General features: G+C 42.8%; 1 protein-coding gene across 3 annotated transcripts in view; it reads right to left on the bottom strand.

The window, feature by feature from the left end:
* DLEC1 (DLEC1 cilia and flagella associated protein) overlaps nucleotides 1-16,663 on the bottom strand; it is a 64,173-nt gene extending 47,510 nt beyond the window's left edge. For 2 of the 3 annotated variants that reach the window (XM_087946954.1, XM_087946953.1), the window contains exons 1-10: nucleotides 16,475-16,646; nucleotides 13,037-13,177; nucleotides 12,155-12,311; nucleotides 10,617-10,727; nucleotides 9,689-9,885; nucleotides 6,300-6,523; nucleotides 4,445-4,526; nucleotides 3,351-3,438; nucleotides 1,924-2,097; nucleotides 186-322 (exon numbers count right to left, since the gene is read on the bottom strand). In XM_087946954.1, the coding sequence (XP_087803080.1) occupies nucleotides 186-322; nucleotides 1,924-2,097; nucleotides 3,351-3,438; nucleotides 4,445-4,526; nucleotides 6,300-6,523; nucleotides 9,689-9,885; nucleotides 10,617-10,727; nucleotides 12,155-12,311; nucleotides 13,037-13,177; nucleotides 16,475-16,573 (1,410 nt within the window). In that variant the 5' untranslated portion in view covers nucleotides 16,574-16,646. Of the gene's footprint in view, nucleotides 1-185; nucleotides 323-1,923; nucleotides 2,098-3,350; nucleotides 3,439-4,444; nucleotides 4,527-6,299; nucleotides 6,524-9,688; nucleotides 9,886-10,616; nucleotides 10,728-12,154; nucleotides 12,312-13,036; nucleotides 13,178-16,474 lie in introns of all 3 variants that reach the window. The other variant, XM_087946952.1, reaches the window with a different exon arrangement.
* Between the last annotated feature and the right edge of the window lie 3,722 nt (nucleotides 16,664-20,385).

Genomic DNA, 20,385 nt, shown 5'->3' with positions numbered 1-20,385 from the left:
TCAGAAAGAGATTTCTTAAAGTAGAGGACTACCTGTAATATCCATAGCCAGATCCCTTCTGGTCCCTCAGAAACCCAGAATACCAACATAGGTGGCCCCCTGATTTCTAGAAATCTTCCCCTTTTGGTTCTAGTTCAACAGGGCTGGTGCGGTAAGGAAAGAGTATCCAGTTCTGTAACACTTACCCGAAAGTTAGGCGGTGGCCACATGTCCTTCGGCATGATGCAAAATTTTCCAACACTAAGCCCTTCATTTTTGCACTCAAAATCTACAAATTTTACTCCACCCACCAAGCAGGCTCCACAGTCCAAGATGTGTGGCACTGAAAGAAGGGAAGATGAAAAAGTAGCAAATGCAAGCAGGGGTGAGAATCATGCTTCGGGTATTTAAAGTCAAAAATGGTGAATAAATCTGGAAGAGCAGCTTCCACAGTATACAGGAGACTAGGAAAGGTAAGGAAGAAGTTACTTGGGGGAGACAAGGCTCTGCGGGTTTCTGTTCTCAAGGGAGGGGTCCTTGGTGCTCTCTGAGCTTCAGGTGCCTTGGAGAATAGCTTGACCCCCCCTTCCTCTCTGTGGCAGCCCCTCAAATATTGGAAGACTGCTCTCCTGTCTCCCCTGGTCCTTCTCTTCTCTAGACTAGCCAGGCCCAGTTCCTGCAACTGTTTTTCATATGTTTTAGTCTCCAGTTCCCTCATCATCCTGGTTGCTCTTCTCTGCACTCTTTCTAGAGTCTCAACATCCTTTTTTATAGAGTGGTGACCAAAACTGGATGCAATACCCTAGGTGTGGTCTTACTGAGGCTTTATAGAGTGGTATTAGTACCTCCCTTAATCTCGATTGTATCCCTCTATTAATGCAATTTAGGATTGCACTGGCTTTTTTGGCTGCCAGTGCACCGTGCTAGCTTGTGTTTAGCTGGTTGTCCCACTAAGGCTCCAAGATCCTTATATGTTACCCAGTCTGGGTAATGAAAGGTCTGTGAGAAAACAAGCGAGCTCAGGGAGCACCAAGGATGCCTCATGTCAACCTTGAGCTACAAATATTCCCCTTTATTGCTATTCTCTAGCTGTGCGACGGGGATGAAGCTGCCCTACTTAAAGATGAAGCAGGCAAAGATATCTAAAGATGGCTGGTCACAGATGCTGGACCTTTGGCCCGATCTTACACATCGAACGTTTCAATGGTATCGTTACAGGTAGTCCTCGACTTACAACCACAGAGACTGTTCAAAGTTACAACAGCACTGATCACGTGATCTCCTTTTGCGGCCTTTCCACAAGCAAAAATCAATGGGGGGAAAGCCAGATTCATTTAACTAACCACGTTACTAACTTAACAAGTGCAGAGGTTCGCTTAACAACTGTGGGGAGAAAGGTCGTAAAATGGCACTGAACAAATGACTCGTTTAGCAACGGGAACGTTGGCCTCAATTGATAGCTAAGGACTTACCTGCACTTACTTTTCATTATCAGGGGTGGGCTTCAAAAATATCAGCAACCGGATTCTCTGCCCAGTTCCTGGGTGGGCGTGGCCATGGTGGGCGTGGCTTAGTCGGCCTCCTGCACCATGGGGGTGGTGGGGTTTGCCCTCCTCGGGCTCCGGAGGCTCTTTCCTCAAGCCTTCAGGAGGGTGAAAACAATCTTTTCCAGGCTCGGAGGCCGGAAACTTTCTGGAACTTCTGGAAGGCCCATTTTTCGCCCTCCCTGAGCCTCCGCATGCACCCTGCACTTACTGGCATCCAAAACATGGGGACTCCTGGGAGGGGAGGGGCCAGCCAGGGGTGGGATCTTAGCTAGAGGATCGCCCGAACCTGTGCGAACCCACAGCACCCCTGATTAGGGTGAGGAGGCATTTTGCTAATGAAACACACAGCACTGAAAGAGAAACTCTCCCCTGGGTGACCATCACATAATCAGCTCACATGTTAAGACAGGAGGCGGCCTTCTCCCTTGCAAAGGGACCAGGAGCGGATAGGCTGCCTGCGATTCCACCAGGAGGTAATCATCGTAATCTGAAAGATATTCAGGGATAAACTGGACGATGTAGAAACAGCTCATCCCAGGAGCAACGAGTCCACCTTCACCTGGAAACTTCCCTGGAAAGGAAGGACTTTTTATTAGAAAATTCTGACAGGATGGGTTGCTTGTGCTTGGCACATTAACACCACGATGGGGGGAACTCTTTGTACAGTACACGGATAGCCCCCAATCATTCATTTAGCAACAGTTCAAAGTTACAACGGCACTGGAAAAAGTGACTTGCAAATGATTTTTCACACTTAGGACCGTTGCAGCATCCCCATGGTCACATGATCAAAATTCCAGCACTTGGCAACTGGCGCGTTATCTATGACAGTGACAGTTCTCCTGGGCTCATGTGACTACATTTTGTGAGCTTCCCAGCTGGTTCCAACGAGCAAAGTCAATGCGGGAAGCCAGATTCATTCAGTAAACGCATGATTCACTTAGCAACTGTGGCAAAAAAAGGTAGTAAAATTTATGAAAGAGAATTACAGATCAATCAACCCAGCTCCACACACAAGAATGGGTGAAAAAGCCAGGTTTTCATGGCTCTTATGAAGGCCACCATTAATGTAGTGCCCTGAAAATTTTGCATTCCTATTATGATAAAATAATCTGATCTGATTTGATTATTTAGCCAGGTGACTGAAACCAGCCGATTATGGTTTATTTAATACGCCAAGCTTAAAAATGGATTAAGAGCATGTGTGAACCTGGTAGATGTGTAAGGCACGCCAGCTCTCTCCCATAGTGTAAAGGATTTTAGAACTGGCCTTGGGGGAAGGAGCAACTTGGAGAAATGATTACACAGCCCCAAGATAGAAGAAACCAGTCTCATAACCAACCCGACTTATGAAAATCACAATTTATATTCATAATGTGTGAACTCCATTATGGCCATAACTCAAAAGCTACCTGTATTCTATTCTGTCATCCTGAGATTCCTTGAGTGTTTTTCCATCCATTTTGATCCACTTGGTTTAAGTGACTCTCTCTCTCCCTCCCTCCCTCCCTCCCTCTCTCTCTCTCCCCTCTCTCCCCAACCCAATTCACAGGGTTATTGCCGCGGGGAAGGTAAGAGGAAGATGTATTTGATATGTTAGCTGCTTTGAGTTATTTATAACAATAATAAGGATGGGATATAAATAAATGAAATATATTAATCAGATCTGATTAGCCTTTTTTCAAGAATAGTCAGGTGCTGCCACCTGCTGTAGCATCATTTTGAGGCCATTTCCATCCTTTGGAAGCAATCCCTGGAAACCAATTTTTGCCAAAAACCATCTGGTTTTAAAAACTGACATCACAGCATCTGGCAAGAACTCACCCATCACAACCGAGAAGGCAGATGTAGCTGGAGGAATAATTCTGACACCTTGGGATGTTGAGGTCATGTTCTGTAACTCTATTGTCATCTACAAAGAAAGAAAAGAAGGATAGAGCCAGTGCAGCTCCACCAGAAAGTTTGTGATCCAAAGAGTACCCCCACAAAAGCATAACAACAGCACCAAAAATGGATGATTTTTTAAAAAATTGTGGGATGAAGGGAAGGTAAAAATTAGTGGGAATGGATATGTCAAGGATCTGCAAGCCAAGCACAGCCAGTTTTTATACTTAAAAATCCCACAACTATTCCGCCACCCAAAATAGTCAGAACATTTTTGGCAGTTATTACTGCAAACGTTTTTCATTGCCTTCAAATTTATAAAAACATTAGAAGGGTCCCTGTGTGAAAAGATTGACTGTGATATTAGAATCAGAATCAGAATAGAGCTGGAAGGGACCTTTGAGGTCTTCTAGTCCAGCCCCTTGCTCGAGCCGGAGACCCAATATCATTTCAGATAAGTGACAGTCCAAGGAGAGAATAGTTCATAGTTTTGATTTTTAGGTAGTCCTTATGGACGTAATATGAGCCTGACAATTGCAGTTTTAAATTGTCACAGACATAAAGTGATCACCATGTGACAAACCTGATTTTACAACTTTTCTTGTGGCTGTCTTTAAACGAGAGCCACAGTCATTAACCAAAACCATTGTCATTATGGGGGTGGCTTTTGTCGGAAACCAGAAATAAATGCCCATTTCTTCAGCAAAAATACAGTCACATGACCACAGGATGCAGCAAATGACTGTAAATGCAGTCACGTGACCGTGTGTGTGTGTGTGTGTGTGTGTGTGTGTGTCTGTCTGTCTGTCTGTCTGTCTGTCTGTCTGTCTGAACTTTGGAATCTCAAGTATCTTTAGTGGGTCCACTGAAACCTGAACTAATCGCTAAGTGACCAGTCATAAATCGAGGACTCCCTGCATTAAATTAAAAGTACTCCTTCATTAAGAAATGAAAAAACGATCATCCGATCCAGCTGAAGAAAAGCCAATTAAGAGGCCTGGCAGATATCAGAAATTCTCCTGACTGGCTCTTACCTCATAAACCTGCCCAACTTCATATTCCGTAAACACCACTGCAGGAGGGTTTGATAGGAAGATCGGTACTGACTGGGAATCGCTGAAATTAAAAGAAAGAAAGAAAGAAAGAAAGAAAGAAAGAAAGAAAGAAAGAAAGAAAGAAAGAAAGAAAGAAAGAAAGAAAGAAAGAAAGAAAGAAAGAAAGAAAGAAAGAAAGAAAGAAAGAAAGAAAGAAAGAAAGAGGGTCAACAGAATTCTCAGGAGCGCTGCATGTCAGCCAGGACTGGTTGGGCTGAATGGGGGTTACTTCATTGCATTGTCCTCAGAGCTTGCTTTCAGCCCCACACCGTCTCCAGAAAAATGTCTATAGCAGGGGTGGGTTTCTACCGGTTCTGTCCACCTCTGTAGAACCAGTAGCTCTGAAGAGCAGCAGACACAGAACTGATTCTATGTCTGCTGATGTTTTTGTCCATCAGCCCACCCAGGCTCTTACCTGATCTTTATTTCCTGATTTTTCAACTTCAGCTGCCAAACGAGGCACAGCTGCAGTTAGAAAAGCAAGAAAAAAGGGCTGTTTCAAAGGCTGTTTCTCTGCAGGCAGCTGCTGATGACTATTTACAGGCGCATGGCTGCAGGGAAGCTCTTAAATCCCGAACCAGTAGTTAACCCTGTCATATCCCACCCCTGGTCTACAGGTATTTAATGTGACAGGAGAAAATGGTTAGGCTGCCTGAGTTTAGTACAGGCAGCCCTCAACATACAAGTTAGTTTAGTGGCTGTTCAAAGTTACAACGGCACTGAAAAAAGTGGCTTATGACCGTTTTTCACACTCACGACTGCTGCAGTGTCCTTCCAGTCACATGATCAAAATTCAGACGCTTGGCAACTGGTATTTATGGCGGTTGCAAGGTCCCAGGATCATGTGAGCCCCTTTTGTGACCTTCTGGCAAGCAAAGTCAATAGAGGAAGCCAGATTCACTCAACAACGGAGTTTACTTGTTTAGAAAATTTATATTGCTGCCTACTCACGAATGGCAATTCAGGAAGGCGTAGAAAGATATTAAAAGACCATATACAAGAAATAAAAATAATAAAATGATAACTATTAAGTTATTAACTTAACAGCTGCAGCGATTCGCTTAACAATTGTGGCAAGAAAGGTCGTAAAATGGGGCAAAATTCACATAACAACTGTATTGCTTGCAAACAGGAAATTTGGGGGGTCAATTGTGGTTGTAAACTGAGGACTACCTGGAACTTCATTACCTTGAAATCTCTCACAGTGTTTCTGAACACAACTTTTGAGAAACACTGCACTCTCAAACATATATTCTGGTTTTGGGTCCACCCAGTTTCTTCCTGACTTTGTGCCATCCTATTGCTTCAAAGGTGGGCATGGCCCTTTGTTTTATCCAAAATGAAAGAGACTGTAGTTTGGTGAAGACATAAACCACCCCATGACCTCCTGAAAGAGAAGGTGAAGAATATTGTGATTCTGACATTTTGGGGGGGAGGACTTTTTTTTTGAATCTGAGCCCTGAAAGGCTTGGCGACTCCCCTATGTTCAGCCTCTTGAATCAATTCACTTTCTCAAAGCAGAAGATGTGCCAACTGGCAATGCTCCCACAGTTGCGCTTCGCAATCAGCTGGGCTTTGAAGGCAGGATGTGCCCTACCTTGCTATCAAAAGCAACAACTGTGTGCCAACTTTCCTCTTCCTTTTTTTTTGCAATAAGCAGGCTGTATTCCCTGAGCAACATAAAGATTTAGGCATTCAGGTATAGAACGTCCTAGAAAGTTTGGGAGAAGGAGAAGTTAAATATCACTGCTGCAGCTAAGAAGGCCAGCTGGGTAAGTATTTTCGAAAGAGCTACCTTTCCATCACAAACTTTCTCTTTCCTCCTATTATCCGCTCCGCCTTCTTCTGAGGCAGAATCAAGGACTTGCCTCCATGCAGTGAATTAGGTGGGAAAAAGCGAGGATTCTTCAGGAAATCGTGGCGCTCTTTCAGTCTCTGAAGATATAGGCGGTCTTTCTGCCGGTCAGCTCGGGTCATTTCATCCATCCAGACAGGTTTGCCCAAGGCTTTAGCTTTCTTCTATCAGAGATGAAATGAGAACCATGCTTTCAGATAGACTTTTATATACGATTCACCCTGTATCTCCAAAAACAGATCCCACAAGTTTGAGATTTTCAAAATCCTAGAACTGAAGGAGCCCCTGTATTTTGCTTAGGGCATGATGAATCTTATGTAAAACCTCCCAACAGAGAGCTTGTCCAGCCCGTTTGGTCTTTCAGGATCATTAGTTTCATTATTCAGCACAGATCTTCCTTGACTCAACAGTTCATTTAGTGACTGGTTGAAGTTACAATGGCACTGAAAAAAGCTGCGGCATCCCCATGGTCGCGTGGTCAAAATTCAAATACTTGGCAAAAGTATTTGATTCATATTTATGACAGTTGCAGAGTCCTTTTGAGACCTTCTGACAAGCGAAGTCAATGGGGGAAGCCAGATTAGCTTAACAACCTTGTTACCAACTTAAAAGCTGCATTGATTCACTTAACAACTGTGGCAAGAAAAGTCATTAAAATGGGACAAAATTTACTTAACAAATGTCTTACTTAGTGACAGAAATGTTGGGCTCAATTGAGGTCCCAAGTGGAGGACTATCTGTCTCCATTTCTCTTATGGTGAAACATATTCTTTTTTTGGCGGGGGGACATTTTGGCCAGAATCTGCCTTTCTGTACCTGAAGGCCCCTTCTACAAGTCTTGCAGTTTGGAGCAGTAGAAAAACAAGTCTCAAGAGACTCTTTTTTTTTTTTTTTTTTGGCTGTGGCCTTGATCCTGTGGAAGACTCTGCTACCAGACTGTTCAAAGGTGCTTTTCTCATTGAATGACAGCTGGACTGCTTTTTTCCCTTGAGGAAGAAGAAGAGAAAGTTTTGTTTCTCATCCAAGAAGCTTCATCGGTTCTGATGGCGGGGGAAGATGGAAGGATGGGTTCTGATAGGATTGGTGGCGGGGGTTGGGGGGTTAAGGGGAATGGAACAACAATCTTTCCACTAGGATGACCTTTCTTGCCACACTGGTTAGAGAAGGGGTGTCAAACTCGATTTCACTGAGGATCATAACTTCCATCAGACCGCCTGTTTCCTGTTTTTTTTTTAAAAAATGCTATCAAGGTTGTGACTGACCTGGGGGAGTGGGGGTTAGGTGGACTTGGCCAGGGTGAGCATGCCCAGCTCAACGTCACTCGTGCCCAGGGTGCAGGTGGTGGCCCGAGCGCTCTGCCAGCAAAAATGGGCTCCCAAGCTCCGTTTTCAGCCGCGATGGCTTCCTGCAACCCTGTGCCAGTGAAAATGGAGCTTGGGAAGGCCGCGTGCGACCCTCCCGAGCTCCGTTTTCACTGGCAGAGGCACCGTGGGCCAGTCCTTTGTCGTTTCCAGGGTGGCCCCTCAGGCCAGATCTAAGCACCCCACTGGCTGAATTGGGCCGCCGGGCCTTGAGTTTCACAGCCCTGGGCTAGAGCCTTGGTGGCACAGCGGTTAGAGTGCATTACTGCAGGTCACTTCTGCTGACTACTGGCTGCCTGTAATTTGGCAGATCAAATCTCACCAGGCTCAAGGTTGACTCAGCCTTCCATCCTTCCGAGATGAATAAAATGAGGACTCAAAACTGTAAGAGGCGATATGCTGACTTCATAAACTCCTTAGAGAAGTTGAAGTGCTATTGGTAATAAGTACCTATAATACTTTTGTATTACAACACTTGTGTAGATACATAGTATTTACAATACTTTTGGATGACTGCAAAGAAATACAATCCTTCCACCCCATCCACTTCCTATCAGAGCCTATCCTTCCATCCCCCACCGTTAAAACTGATAACGCTTCTTGGATGAAAAGCAAAACATTTTTTCTTTCTTCCTCCTCAAAGAAAAAAAAACAGTCCAGGGGCCTTTTGAAGGGAAAAAAAAAGCATATTTGAATTGGATGACTGAGAATATCCACAAACATCTACTAGCAGACCTGAGAGCTGTTCCCACACTTTTGGCTTTCCAGAAGTGATCAAAACTTGGCTTTGCTGGTTGGCCCGGGACCCTGGAGATAGTTGACAGGGTAAGAAGATCTCACCCCTTACCATCCTTCTCCTTGATTCTATCTTATGGCACATAGTTAATCTCGGTTTATGAGCACAATTGAGCCCAACATTTCTGTTGCTAAATGGGACATTTGTGAATTTTGCCCCATTTTACGACCTTCCTGGCCACAGCAGTTAAGTGAATCAGTGCAATTGTTAAGTTTGTAACACAATTGTTAAGTCAATCTGGTTTCTCTCATTGACTTTGCTTGTCAGAAGGTCGCAAGAGGGGATGACAGGAGCCTGGGACTTTGCAACCGTCATAAATATGAGTCAATTGCCAGACAACTGAATTTTGATCACATGAGGATGCTGTAATGGTCATAAATGTGAAAAATGATCCTAAGTGAGTTTTTGGGTGCCGTTGTAACTTTGAATGGTCACTAAATGAACTGTTGTAAGTTGAGGACTATAGTTTTAATATCCTTAGGTTTTAATTTTCATAACTCATGTCAGGGGCGCCTGTGGAGGCCCAAGCACTCTGCCAGAGAAAATGGGCTCCCGAGCTCCATTTGTGGCTGTGACGGCCTCCTGCAACCCCTTTGTCAATGAAAACAGAGCTCAGAAGGGCCGTACACAGCCCTCCCAAACTCTGTTTTCACTGGCAGAGGCCCCTCCGGTTGGTCCTTCGCTTGTTTCCAGGGCAGCCCCACAGGCCAAATATAAGTACTCCGTGGGCTAGATCTGCCCCCGGGCTTTGAGTTTGACACCCCTGTTCTATTTTAAGCAATCAACCCACAGGATAGGCAAAGATTTATAAATACAATGCTTTGATACACATAGGAAAGTAGGCTGAATAAGCTGCCATCTCACCTTCCATTCAATTTTATTCTAACCATCTAAATGCACATCTCGCAGGCATGGAAGTTGAATTGATCAATACAGTGTTTTAGATTTCAGAACAGAATGACCCTGTCAGAGCTGAAGAAGCTTTTTGGATGAGAAGCGAAACTTCTTCAAAAAAAAAAAAAAACCAGAAAGTCCTGTTGCCCTTTGAAAAAGCACCATCAATAGACATCTCAAATCTGAGAAAAATTAACTTGATCATGATACAAGGCTGAACTGTAGGGAGGGATCAGAAAACAATGTCAAAGTGATAGCAAAATAAAACTAGGCTGTACCTTGTAGAGCAATGCCACAGATCCGTCTGAAAAATTAGTATCTGAAGAGTCCAGAGTTAAACTGGACAAAGACACATCGGGAAGACTTGCCCATAGCTTTTTGATGCGTGAATTTTCCTTGAATTGGAGAGCTTCTGAATTAGGAGGTTCATAATGTTTACAATCAGTTTCTTTCAAATAGCCCGGTTCTGAGACATCTGCGTTTAAAGAAAAGTTAAGTTCAGAAAGAAACCTAGAAACGGAACAAACATCATTCATAGATATATTTTTAAAAAATGACAATCTCATATACCAGTGATGGTGAACCCTTTTGTTGTGGGATGCCGAAAGCGCGTACACATGTGCCAGCACCCACAATGCAATGCACCCCACCCCGCTGCGCATGCACGTGCAACACCCCCGCCCCGCCCTCTTAACTGCACTGCGCATGCGCGTGCCTCCCACCTGATTTTGAGCCTGTTTGAGGCCGTTTTCACCCTCCTGGAGGCTTGAGGGAAGCCCCTGCAGCCTTAGGAGGCTGAAAAACGGGCCTTCCGGAAATACCGTAAGTACCAAAATGGGCCCGTTTTCAGCCTCCCAAGGCTGCAGGGGCTTTCCTCAAGCCTCCGGGAGGGCGAAAGCGACCTCCCCCGAGCTTCAGAGGCCCTCCGGAGGCTGAAAAAGGGCACTTCCAGTTTTTCTGGAAGGCCCGTTTTTCGGCCTCCTGAGGCTGCCGAGGGCGAAAATGGCCTCAAACGGGCCAAAAATCAGCTGGGAGCCACCCATGTGCGGTGCAGGTAAGTTTGGCTGGGGCTCGTGTGCCCGCACAAATGGCTCTGTGGGGGCCACCTGGGGCCCGCGTGCCATAGGTTCGCCATCCCAGTCATATACTTTCAGGTCTGACTATACATTGCATCCTTGAAAAAGTCACATTCGTCTTTCTAGTTACCTTTAGGAGCATGGGTTACTAGTACCGGATCTGTGATGTAATCATCAGGGCAGATTAAGTGGTGTTTTTTAAGAAGGTCGCCATCCACACACCATCTGAATGTAGACTTCACTAGGGAAATGCACATTTAAGAGAGATAAGTTTTTTTAAAAAAAATAAACTGTTCCCATTATTTCTTCATATAGGGGAAGAGAACATTTTGGAAGGGAAAGTGAGGCCAGTACAGCTGATCTTTGACTTACAATCACAATTCATCATCCTCTTTCAATGACCCCCATAATCCCTTGCCAGGTGGAGTCTGCACAACTGAATGGAAGCTGAGTATTTACTGGCCGGATGCCTTTCCTGTTGCCAATGCGGAGGATTTTTTAGCAGATATATTCTCAGTGTGTCCAGAGAAAGAAATATCTGCCTCTACCTAGGACTGAAGTCACAGCCTCCCGATTATGAGGCGAGAGCCACCTGTAGGCCACTACACCATTCACTTACAAACACATTCGGGACCAGAATTTCTGCTGCTGAATAAGACATATGTTACATAAAAGTTGTGCCCTATTTTTTGATCTTTTTTTGCCATGAATCACTGCAGTTGTTAAATGAACCATGTGGTCACTAAGCAAATCCGAGTTCTGCCATTGATTTTGTGGCAAGCCAGCTGGGAAGGTTGCAAAGGATGATCACACGACCCAGGGATGCTGCAACAATTGTAAACAAATGCTGGTTGCCAAGCACCCACATTTCAATAATCTGACCATGGGGATGCTGCAACAGTCGTCACGTTTTAACTAACTTTCAACAGTCACTAAACAAATGGTTGTAAGTCAAGGACTACTCGTAATCAATTTCCACACCCATCCACCCCCCAAAAAGAAAAGCTTTGGAGGCAGTTATTTTTCACAGTAATTACCCTGGGCTGAAAAACGGGAGCAGAGAAATAAAAAGACTTCTCTTTTGTCTCTTCATCTTATTTCTAATTATTGAAATTTTTCAGTAAATCAACCAAATAGGATTTGTGTGCCTCGCCATCAATCCTTCCCATATCAACAAGATCAAATCAAATCCTTACTACATTTCTAGCAAACCAAAGGGCATTTTCCCTTGGTATAAGTTATATTAGAATAGAAATAATCCTCAATTTACAACCAATTGTTTAGTGACCATTTACAGTTACAACAGCACTTTAAAAAGTGATAATTTTTCACACTTACAACCTTGGCCGCATCCCTACAGTAACATGATCAAAATTCTGACGCTGGGCAACTGGCGTGTATTTATGATGGCTGCAGTGTCCCTGGAGTCATATGATCCCCTTTCGCGACCTTCTGACAAGCAAAGTCAATGGGGAAGCCAGGTACACTTAACAACCGTGTTACTAATTTAACAACTGCAGCGATTCAACTGTGGCAAGAAAGGTTGTAAAATGGGGCAAAACCCACTTAATAGCTGCCTCGCTTAGCAACAGAAACGTTGGGCTCAATTGTGAGCGCAGGTCAAGAATTGCCTGTAAAAGGGGATATAGGAAATGCTAATTCCTTCACCTGATGGCATTGCAGCTCGGCGGTAGGCTTCCGGAATTTCTAGCTGATATAAACCCAAGATCCTTTCTTCTTCCGCGGTGGCACGGGCCCTTGCTTGGATGATGTGTTTTTCCAGCATTTGTGCCTCCATTTGTCGGTGATTATACTCTTCACGGAGCTATTATTGTAATAGTTAACACTTAAATATAGATTCAATTTATTTGACATCAAAGTACAAATCTTTTATTATTATATGCAAGAAATAGGAATTCTGAAGAAGATAGAAATGGACCATTAACTTCTGATTAAGATTAAAATAACATTTATTGTCATTTTATACTGTGAGCACACTGACACACATTAAAAATGAAATTCTGTTGCCTGCTCTCAAAGGAAAGTACAGTATATACCTACCCATACACATATATAACATGCATATATGCATGCTATATACATACATATATATACACCTATGCACACAGAGATACATACATTAATTGCTATCCATTTTGAATACATAGCAAAGAGGAAACTTAAGAATTCACAAGGTTGACAGTATGGAACAAAACTGTGACTGAAATTAGATGTTCTGCTTCAGATACCACAAAGTCTCCTCCCAGATGTTAACCAGGAAACGGTCATGAAGAAGATGATCTGATTCTAATTTATTGTTACACTTATTCTAATTTTGTAACATAATTAATAAACATATGTTTATGTTTATTAATGTTACATTTGTGTATGTTTATCTCTCTTTGCATATGTGTCAGTCTGCCTGTCCATTCAATTCCTACAGTTCCAAAATGATTCAATTCTGAATGGTGATTAAGCAGAACATTTTGCAAGCTTAAATCACTTTAATTCTTATATGTTTTCCTGAACAGAGCTAAATGGAAAGTTTACCTTTCGCAATTCTTCCACAAAGTATTCATGATGGGGATTTTTTCCTCCACGGGATTTGATCATATTATCCACCATGTTTGCTGCTATCACCTCTGAAGTATATAAGCTCTTAAAGACTTTGGTTAGCACATGGGAAATGTCCTGAGTGGGATAGGAGGAGAAATAATTAGAAACAGGTGTAGAAATATTTGATGGTGAGCCTACAAGAGTGACAGTAGATTTCACATGAATAATACTACAGTTAAATACAGTTTTCTTGAAAACTGGCATCAAGCAACCTTCATGTTGAAAGTTACAATGCATATGTGTTCAGTATTAAAAATCTTCAGTATGCATTCAAATTAATTAAATTGACAGTACAAATAGTCCTCAACTTATGACCACAATTGAGCCCAAAATTTCTGTTGCTAAGTAAAACACTTGTTCAGTTAATTTTGCCCCATTTTACGACCTTTCTTGCCATAGTTGTTAAGTGAATCACTGCAGTTGTTAAATTAGTAATGTGAACCTGGCTTTGCTTTTTATAGAAGATTGAAAAAGGTGACCCCAGAACCCTGCAACCGTCAAAAACATGAATCAGTTGCCAAGCATTTGAATTTTGATGTGACTATGAGGATACTTCAAGGGTCGTAAGTGTGAAAAAGTCATGTCACTTTTTTCAGTGCTGTTGTAACTTTGAACAGTCCCTAAAGGAACTGTTGTAAGTCGATGACTACCCGTATAATGACAGTAAGTTTAGCAGCTGAGTTTCTTGCTATTATGCCTACTAATTACAGATTACAGTGACAGAAAATAACTTGTGTTTGAAATGAATCAGGCTTTTTAAACATTCAGTCCAAACTACATGCAGTTGCTTTCATTCCGTTTCTGAATTCTGATGATAGTTAGTCCTTGACATACGTCCGTACGGGAACCTGCCTATTACACTTGCAAGTCATGACAGTTGAAAATGATTTGTTGACGTGACTAAGCTGTTTTTGCAATCTTTTTTGTCGCAGTCGTTAAGCGATAAAGGCCTAAAAAGAATGCTGCAGTCATTAAGCGAACCTATTGTAACTTCCAAGTTTGACAAAACCATTGTAAATGTCTAAGGAGATCCTCAGTCATCCAGGTCATAGTTGACCCAAAGGTGCTTTTTTTCAAGACTTCCTTCTTTTTAGGACTTCTTTCTTTCTTTGAAGACGTTTCCCTTCTCATCCAAGAAGCTTCTTCAGCTCTGACCGGATGGTGGTGATTGGAAGGATTTATACTCCTTACAGACAGCTGGTCATTTGCATTCTTGTAAAACATGATCATGTGGACATGGGATGCTGCAAATGGCTATATATGTGGCCATACTGCCAAGTGCCTGACATGTATTAGCATAACTGCAAGGGCCCTGGCTGTTAGAACTTGTAACTCCCTTTTTCCAGGTAGGTCATAACTTCAAACAGTTGCTAAATGACCAGTTGCAATTCGAGGACTATGTGTATTGAAAAAATAAGTTGCCTACTCAGCATTACAGGTAGTTCTCAACTTACAATAGTTCATTGAGTGACCGTTCAAATTTACAACGGTACTAGAAAAAGAGACCTATGACCATTTCTTTTACACTTACAACCATTACAACAACCTAAAGGTCGCCCAATTAAAATTCAGGTGCTTGGCAACTGGCTCATACTTAGGACAATTGCAGTGTTCTAGAGTCATGTGACCCCCTTTTGTGACCTTCTAACAAGCAAAGTCAATAAACAATCAGGTTACTAATTCACTTAACAATTAGGTTACTAATTTATCAACTGTAGTAATTCATTTAACAACTGTGGCAAGAAAGGCCATAAAACAGGGCAAAACTCACTTAACAAATGTCTCACATAACAATAGAAATTTTAGGCTCAATTGTGGCCATAAGAGTACCTGTAGAATGCCACAGTTATCAAGCATATCAATAATTTGTTTTAGGCACAGTTTTGCTGAAAACCAAAAATACATACTAGTTTTCAGCAAAACCATTGTAAACCGTGATCATGGGACCATGGGATGCTGCAAACGCCATAAATGCAACCATTGCTGAGTGTCTAAAGATTGTCCATGTGACCACAGAAGGAGCCTGACCATCAAAACCAAGACATAGCTAGCCCTAAGTAAGTCCAGTGTAATTTTTAATGGTTGCTAAGCAACCAGTTTTAAGTTGAGGACTCCTCTATGGTCAAAGGTCAACTAAATCTACAGTAAACCTACAATCAGACACTTCCATAGTATTTTTAAAAATACTGTGCCTGCTGTGTAGATTCCATTTTTCAGTAAGAACCACCAGCACTAAAAAAAAAAAAAAAGAAAATATTTCTCCACTCAGGTTCCATATATTGATTCAATCCTTCCTCTCAGCTAATATTTACTCATCTCAACAATTTTCCCCAGTGGCTTAAGTACTGGAAATTTTTAAAAATGGAACAAATACCAAGCCTTCCTCTTCCTGCGGCAACGTAAGCAATCCCATCTGATCTTGCCTAATGTTTTGCTTCATTCTTAAACACAAACATTGACACACACACAGGCAATCCTGATCACAAAGCTTCCTTCTCCTGCACTTTGGCCAACTTTTGGTGGCTGGTTGTATTTTCATAAGCTTGCAGGCAGCTCTGGAACAATACAGTTAAAGATAAGGGAGTTTTTCCAGGGAGAGTATGTATGTATGTATGTATGTATGTATGTATGTATGTATGTATGTATGTATTGTTGTTGTTATTGTTGTTTTGTTGTTGTTGTTGTGTCACACAGTTAGATTTTAGATTGAATTTGGGTTTTTTGTTCATGTGTCCAAGGACTTGGGATAGGAGGATGCTTTTTAATAATATTAAAGGTATTGTCACAGGGTTAGGCTTAAGGTCTTTTGCAATTATTATTATTAAACCATTCTTCACTGTGGTTCTTCTCTCTGTGAAATAAAAGCATTTACAATATTTTCTGAATAAAGGGGGTGTGTTTAAATCATCGATGAAATAATCTCTTTATAAAATCAGCATATCTTAAATACTTTTTCACCTTTTTTTAAAAAAAAATGGGTCTTTTTAAAACATTTATCTCCGATGCCCAGATTAACAAGCAATGATAGAAAAATGTTAAACACAATCAAATCGTCAATTAAATGGATTAGGAAGGTTACTCCATGCCCACTTTCCGTTTGTGCTACAGGTAGACCGAATAAGCACTCTGCACATGCTCAGGAACCCTGTGCCAGGGAGTGGGGGCAAAGTACCATTCCGGGGTTTATGGAGGCATCTGGGCACAGGAAAGAGACATTGCAGGTGGAACTCTGCCCATGCTCAGATGGGAATCGTTTTGCCACCCAAGCCAGGTGTAAAAAAACAACAACACCGCCCTGAAAGTGAGAAGCGTCTGCAAGGTTACTAAAGCCGGAGGGCGCGGTGGCAGAAGCGGGAGTGGCTCTTCCTTCACCTGAGTCAGCTCCGAGGCGGGCCTGTGCCTGTACATGGAGGGTTCGGGGCTCGGAGAATCCCTGGGGTGCGCTGCGCCCCTTTTCTCGGCGGGCAGCATCTTCGCGCAGCGCCCTTTCCCTGGTTGCTAAGAGCCTTCTTTCTGAGAAACGAAAAGCGGGCCCGTAGCAACAGCGACTTCCGCTCGCTTCCGGAAGCCCCCGCCTCCGATCTCCGATCTTTTCCGATCTGGCCCAGTGGATCTCGTCGTTTGCCTACCATTCCCAGAAATCGTAGCCAGCGCGCTAGGACTTATGGGAAATGTAGGCGTATAAATCGGTTTATTTAGCAGATGGATAGAATAGAATAGAATAGAATAGAATAGAATAGAATAGAATAGAATAGATCTATACTGGCAAGATTCGACACACAAGGAATTTGTCTCCAATTCATATGCTCTCAATGTCACTTTTTTCAGTGCCCTTGTAGTTTTGAATGGTCACTGAATAGAAAGTTGTAAGTCAAAGACTACCTGTACCCAAATCAGGGTCCCTAGACTCATCACAATTCTTCAACGTGGTTAGGAACTATGTGGAGGAAATTATTCATCCAGCCTATTGACTAAAACACCCCAACTGAGTTTTATGGTAGCTGCTCCTGAAATAATACATAAAGAATAGAATAACAGTGTTGGAAGGAACCTTGGAGGGTCCCTGATTAATTGTTTTTATTGTCAGAAAATGTCTCCTTAGCTCTAGGTTGCTTTTCTCCTTGATTAGTTTCCATCCATTGTTTCTTGTCCTGCCCTCAGGTACTTTGGAGAAGAGATTGACTCCCTCTTCTTTGGGGCAGCACCCCATATATTGGAATACTGCTATCACATGACCCCTAGTCCTTCTTTTCATCAAACTATACATACCCAGTTCCAGCAACCATTCTTTATATCTTTTAGCCTCCAATCCCCTAATCCTCTTTGTTGTTCTTCTCTGTACTCTTTCCAGAGTCTCAACATCTTTTTTACTTAGTGGCAACCAAAACTGGATGCAGTATTCCAGGTGCGGCCTCACCAAGGCGTTATAAAGTGGTATTAACACTTCGCATAACCTTGATTCTATCCCTTTGTTAATGCAGTTGTGGTTCAGGGTTCATCTTTAATTGATTCAGGAGGCAGATGAGTACTAAAAACAATGAATACTAAAAAAAATCCCTTAAGAAATAAGGTAGTGAATCACAAATCCCTTAAGAAATAAGGTAGTGAATCACAAGGCAGTCGACACTGGCAAGTTCTAGCTTGTATGTTGAGTACCAAACAAACAATGAGTAAGTACTGGAACAAGATTTTCGATCAGAATGTTTTCAGTACCGAATTCGATGAGTTTCAAAGCAGTTGAGTACCAAGGTACCATTATATTCTCCAAGTAAATGTTGGTAGTCATCAATGAGGACAAACAGTTACTCCTCCACTAACTACCACAACTGAGCCAAAAGTTATGTTGCCAGGTGTGTTTTGCCCCATTTTACAACTTTTCTTGCCACATTTGTTAAGTGAATCACTGCAGTTGTCAAATTAGTAACATAGTTGTTAAGTGAGTCTGTTTTTTCCATTGACTTTGTGGTCGCAAAAGGGGATCACATGACCCCAGGACACTGCAACTATCATAAGTACATGCCAGTTGCCAAGTGGTCAAATTTTGATCACATGACCATGGAGATGCTGCAACAGTCATAAGTGTGTAAAATGGTCCTAAGTCACCTTTTTTTCAGTGATGTTGTAACTTTGAATAGTCACGAAGTGAACTGTTGTAAATCAAGAACTACCTGTGTTGAAATCCATTTTTCTCCATCCTGGTGGCCTCCTAAAAGATGGAGACTACAACTCTCAGAATGCCAAGCTCGCACACTGTACTATTACTGTTGGTCTCAGTCTACCTACAGAATGTCAACTTTAAAAAATTGCTCAAATTAAGTAAGAAATAGTAGAAACTAATGCAGTGTTTTCAGCCATCACCTGTTGTGGTTCGCCAGCAGCCAGCGCAGCCAGCGGCAGAAGCGGACAGTGGGGAAGGAAAGGACCAGTCGGGGAGTCTGGAGAGGACTTGGACGAGGGTCCTGCGTCCGATGTAGAGATGGGGCCAGGACAATCTGGGAGTGGGGTGCTGCCTCCTGAACCTTTGGAGTCTGGCAGCAGTGAGGCAGAGGACCCAGGGGAGCCTGTTCCCAGTGCGCGTATGTGCAGAGCTTCTAGAAGGTGAGAGCAGCTGAAACGAAAGGGGCGACTCGGGAGTAAGACTGGGAGGTGATTGCTCCTCCCATAAGATATAAAGGATAGGCCAAGATGATGTAATCTCCTTTTGGGACCCTCTGACAAGCAAAGTCAAATGAAGGAAGCCGGATTCACGTAACAACCATGTGACTAACTTAACACCTGCCGCGATTCCCTTAACAACTGTGCTCCTGTACTCCTCGAATAATCATTGTAATTGAGCCAAGAACTATGGTTATTAGTCATTGCAGTCATTAAGTGGATCACCCTGTGACAGGAACTGATTTTATGACGTTCTTTTTTTCCCCAACAGTCATTAATTAAGCGCTGCATTCATTAAGCAAATAAACTTTCCACAATGGGCACTTTTTGCCAGAAACTAGAAATAACTTTGGGAAACCAGCAAAACAATTTGGAAATTGCAATAATTTGGCCACAAGATACTACAAACAGACATAAACCTGAATCAGTTGTCAAACATCCAAGATGCAATCAAGGGATCATATTGTGTATGTGGGGGAGGGGGGGCATTGTATGTGGGGGAGGGGGGGCATTGTATGTGGGGGAGGGGGGGTAACTTTGAAATCAGATTGTAAGTTTTGGATGGCATTCATCATAAGTTTGGTCACTAAATGACCAGTTGTATGTCAAGGACTGCCTATAGTTCAATAGCTGTCAATTCTGGGAGATGTAGATTTGAAATGGGATAGGGCCCTGTAAGTAATCCACAATTTACATCCACAAGTGAGCCCAAAATTTCTGTTGCAAAGCAAGATAGTTGTTAAGTGAGTTTTGCCCCATTTTATGACCTTTCTTACTATAGTGGTTAAATTAAGTCCAAACTAATCCAACCCTCCCAACCAAGCAGGAGACCCTACACCATTTCTGATAGATGGCAGTCCAATTTCTTCTTGAAGGATTCTAGTGATGAAGCTCCCATAATTTCTGAGGGCAACTTCTGTTCCATCAGTTGATTGTTCTCACTGTCAGAAAGTTTCTCCTTATTTCCAGGTTAAATCTCTCCTTGATCAGTTTCCATCCATTATTCCTTCTCTGGCCTTCGAGTGCCTTGGAAAATAGCTTGACCCCTTCCTCTTCTCTGTGGCAGCCCCTCAAATATTGGAACACTGACATCATGTCTCCCCTGGTCCTTCTGGGCGCCGAGTGGCGCCATGGTTAGAGTGCAATACTGCAGCTTACTTCTGCTGACTGCTGATTGCTATCAATTCAGCAGTTCAAATCTCACCAGGCTCAAGGTTGACTCAGCCTCCCATCCTTCCGAGGTGGGTAAAACGAGGACCCAGATGGTTGGGGGCAAGAGGCTGACTCTGTAAAACTGCTTGGAGAGGGCTGTAAAAGCACTGTGAAGCAGTATATAAGTCTTAGTACTATTGCTATTTGTTCCCTTCTTTCCTTTCTTTCCTTCCTTCCTTCCCTCCCTCCCTCCCTCCCATCCATCTATCCACCCATCCTAGCTCAAGAGTAACTCATCCTTCCCTCCTTCCGAGGTCAATAAAATGAGGACCCAGATGGTTGGGGGCAAGAGGCTGACTCTGTATAACCGCTTAGAGGTTTGTAAAAGCACTGTGAAGCGGTATATAAGTCTAAGTGCTAAGTGCTATTGGTATTCTCTTCACTAAACTACAGATAACAGATAATCAGATGTAGAG

This window comes from Notechis scutatus, chromosome Z (assembly GCF_049901735.1).
Source record: "Notechis scutatus isolate UNSWTSFEM ecotype Mainland chromosome Z, rNotScu1.2, whole genome shotgun sequence".
In the NCBI taxonomy this organism is placed as follows: domain Eukaryota; kingdom Metazoa; phylum Chordata; class Lepidosauria; order Squamata; family Elapidae; genus Notechis; species Notechis scutatus.
This window is presented reverse-complemented; position numbering and strand designations above follow the sequence as displayed.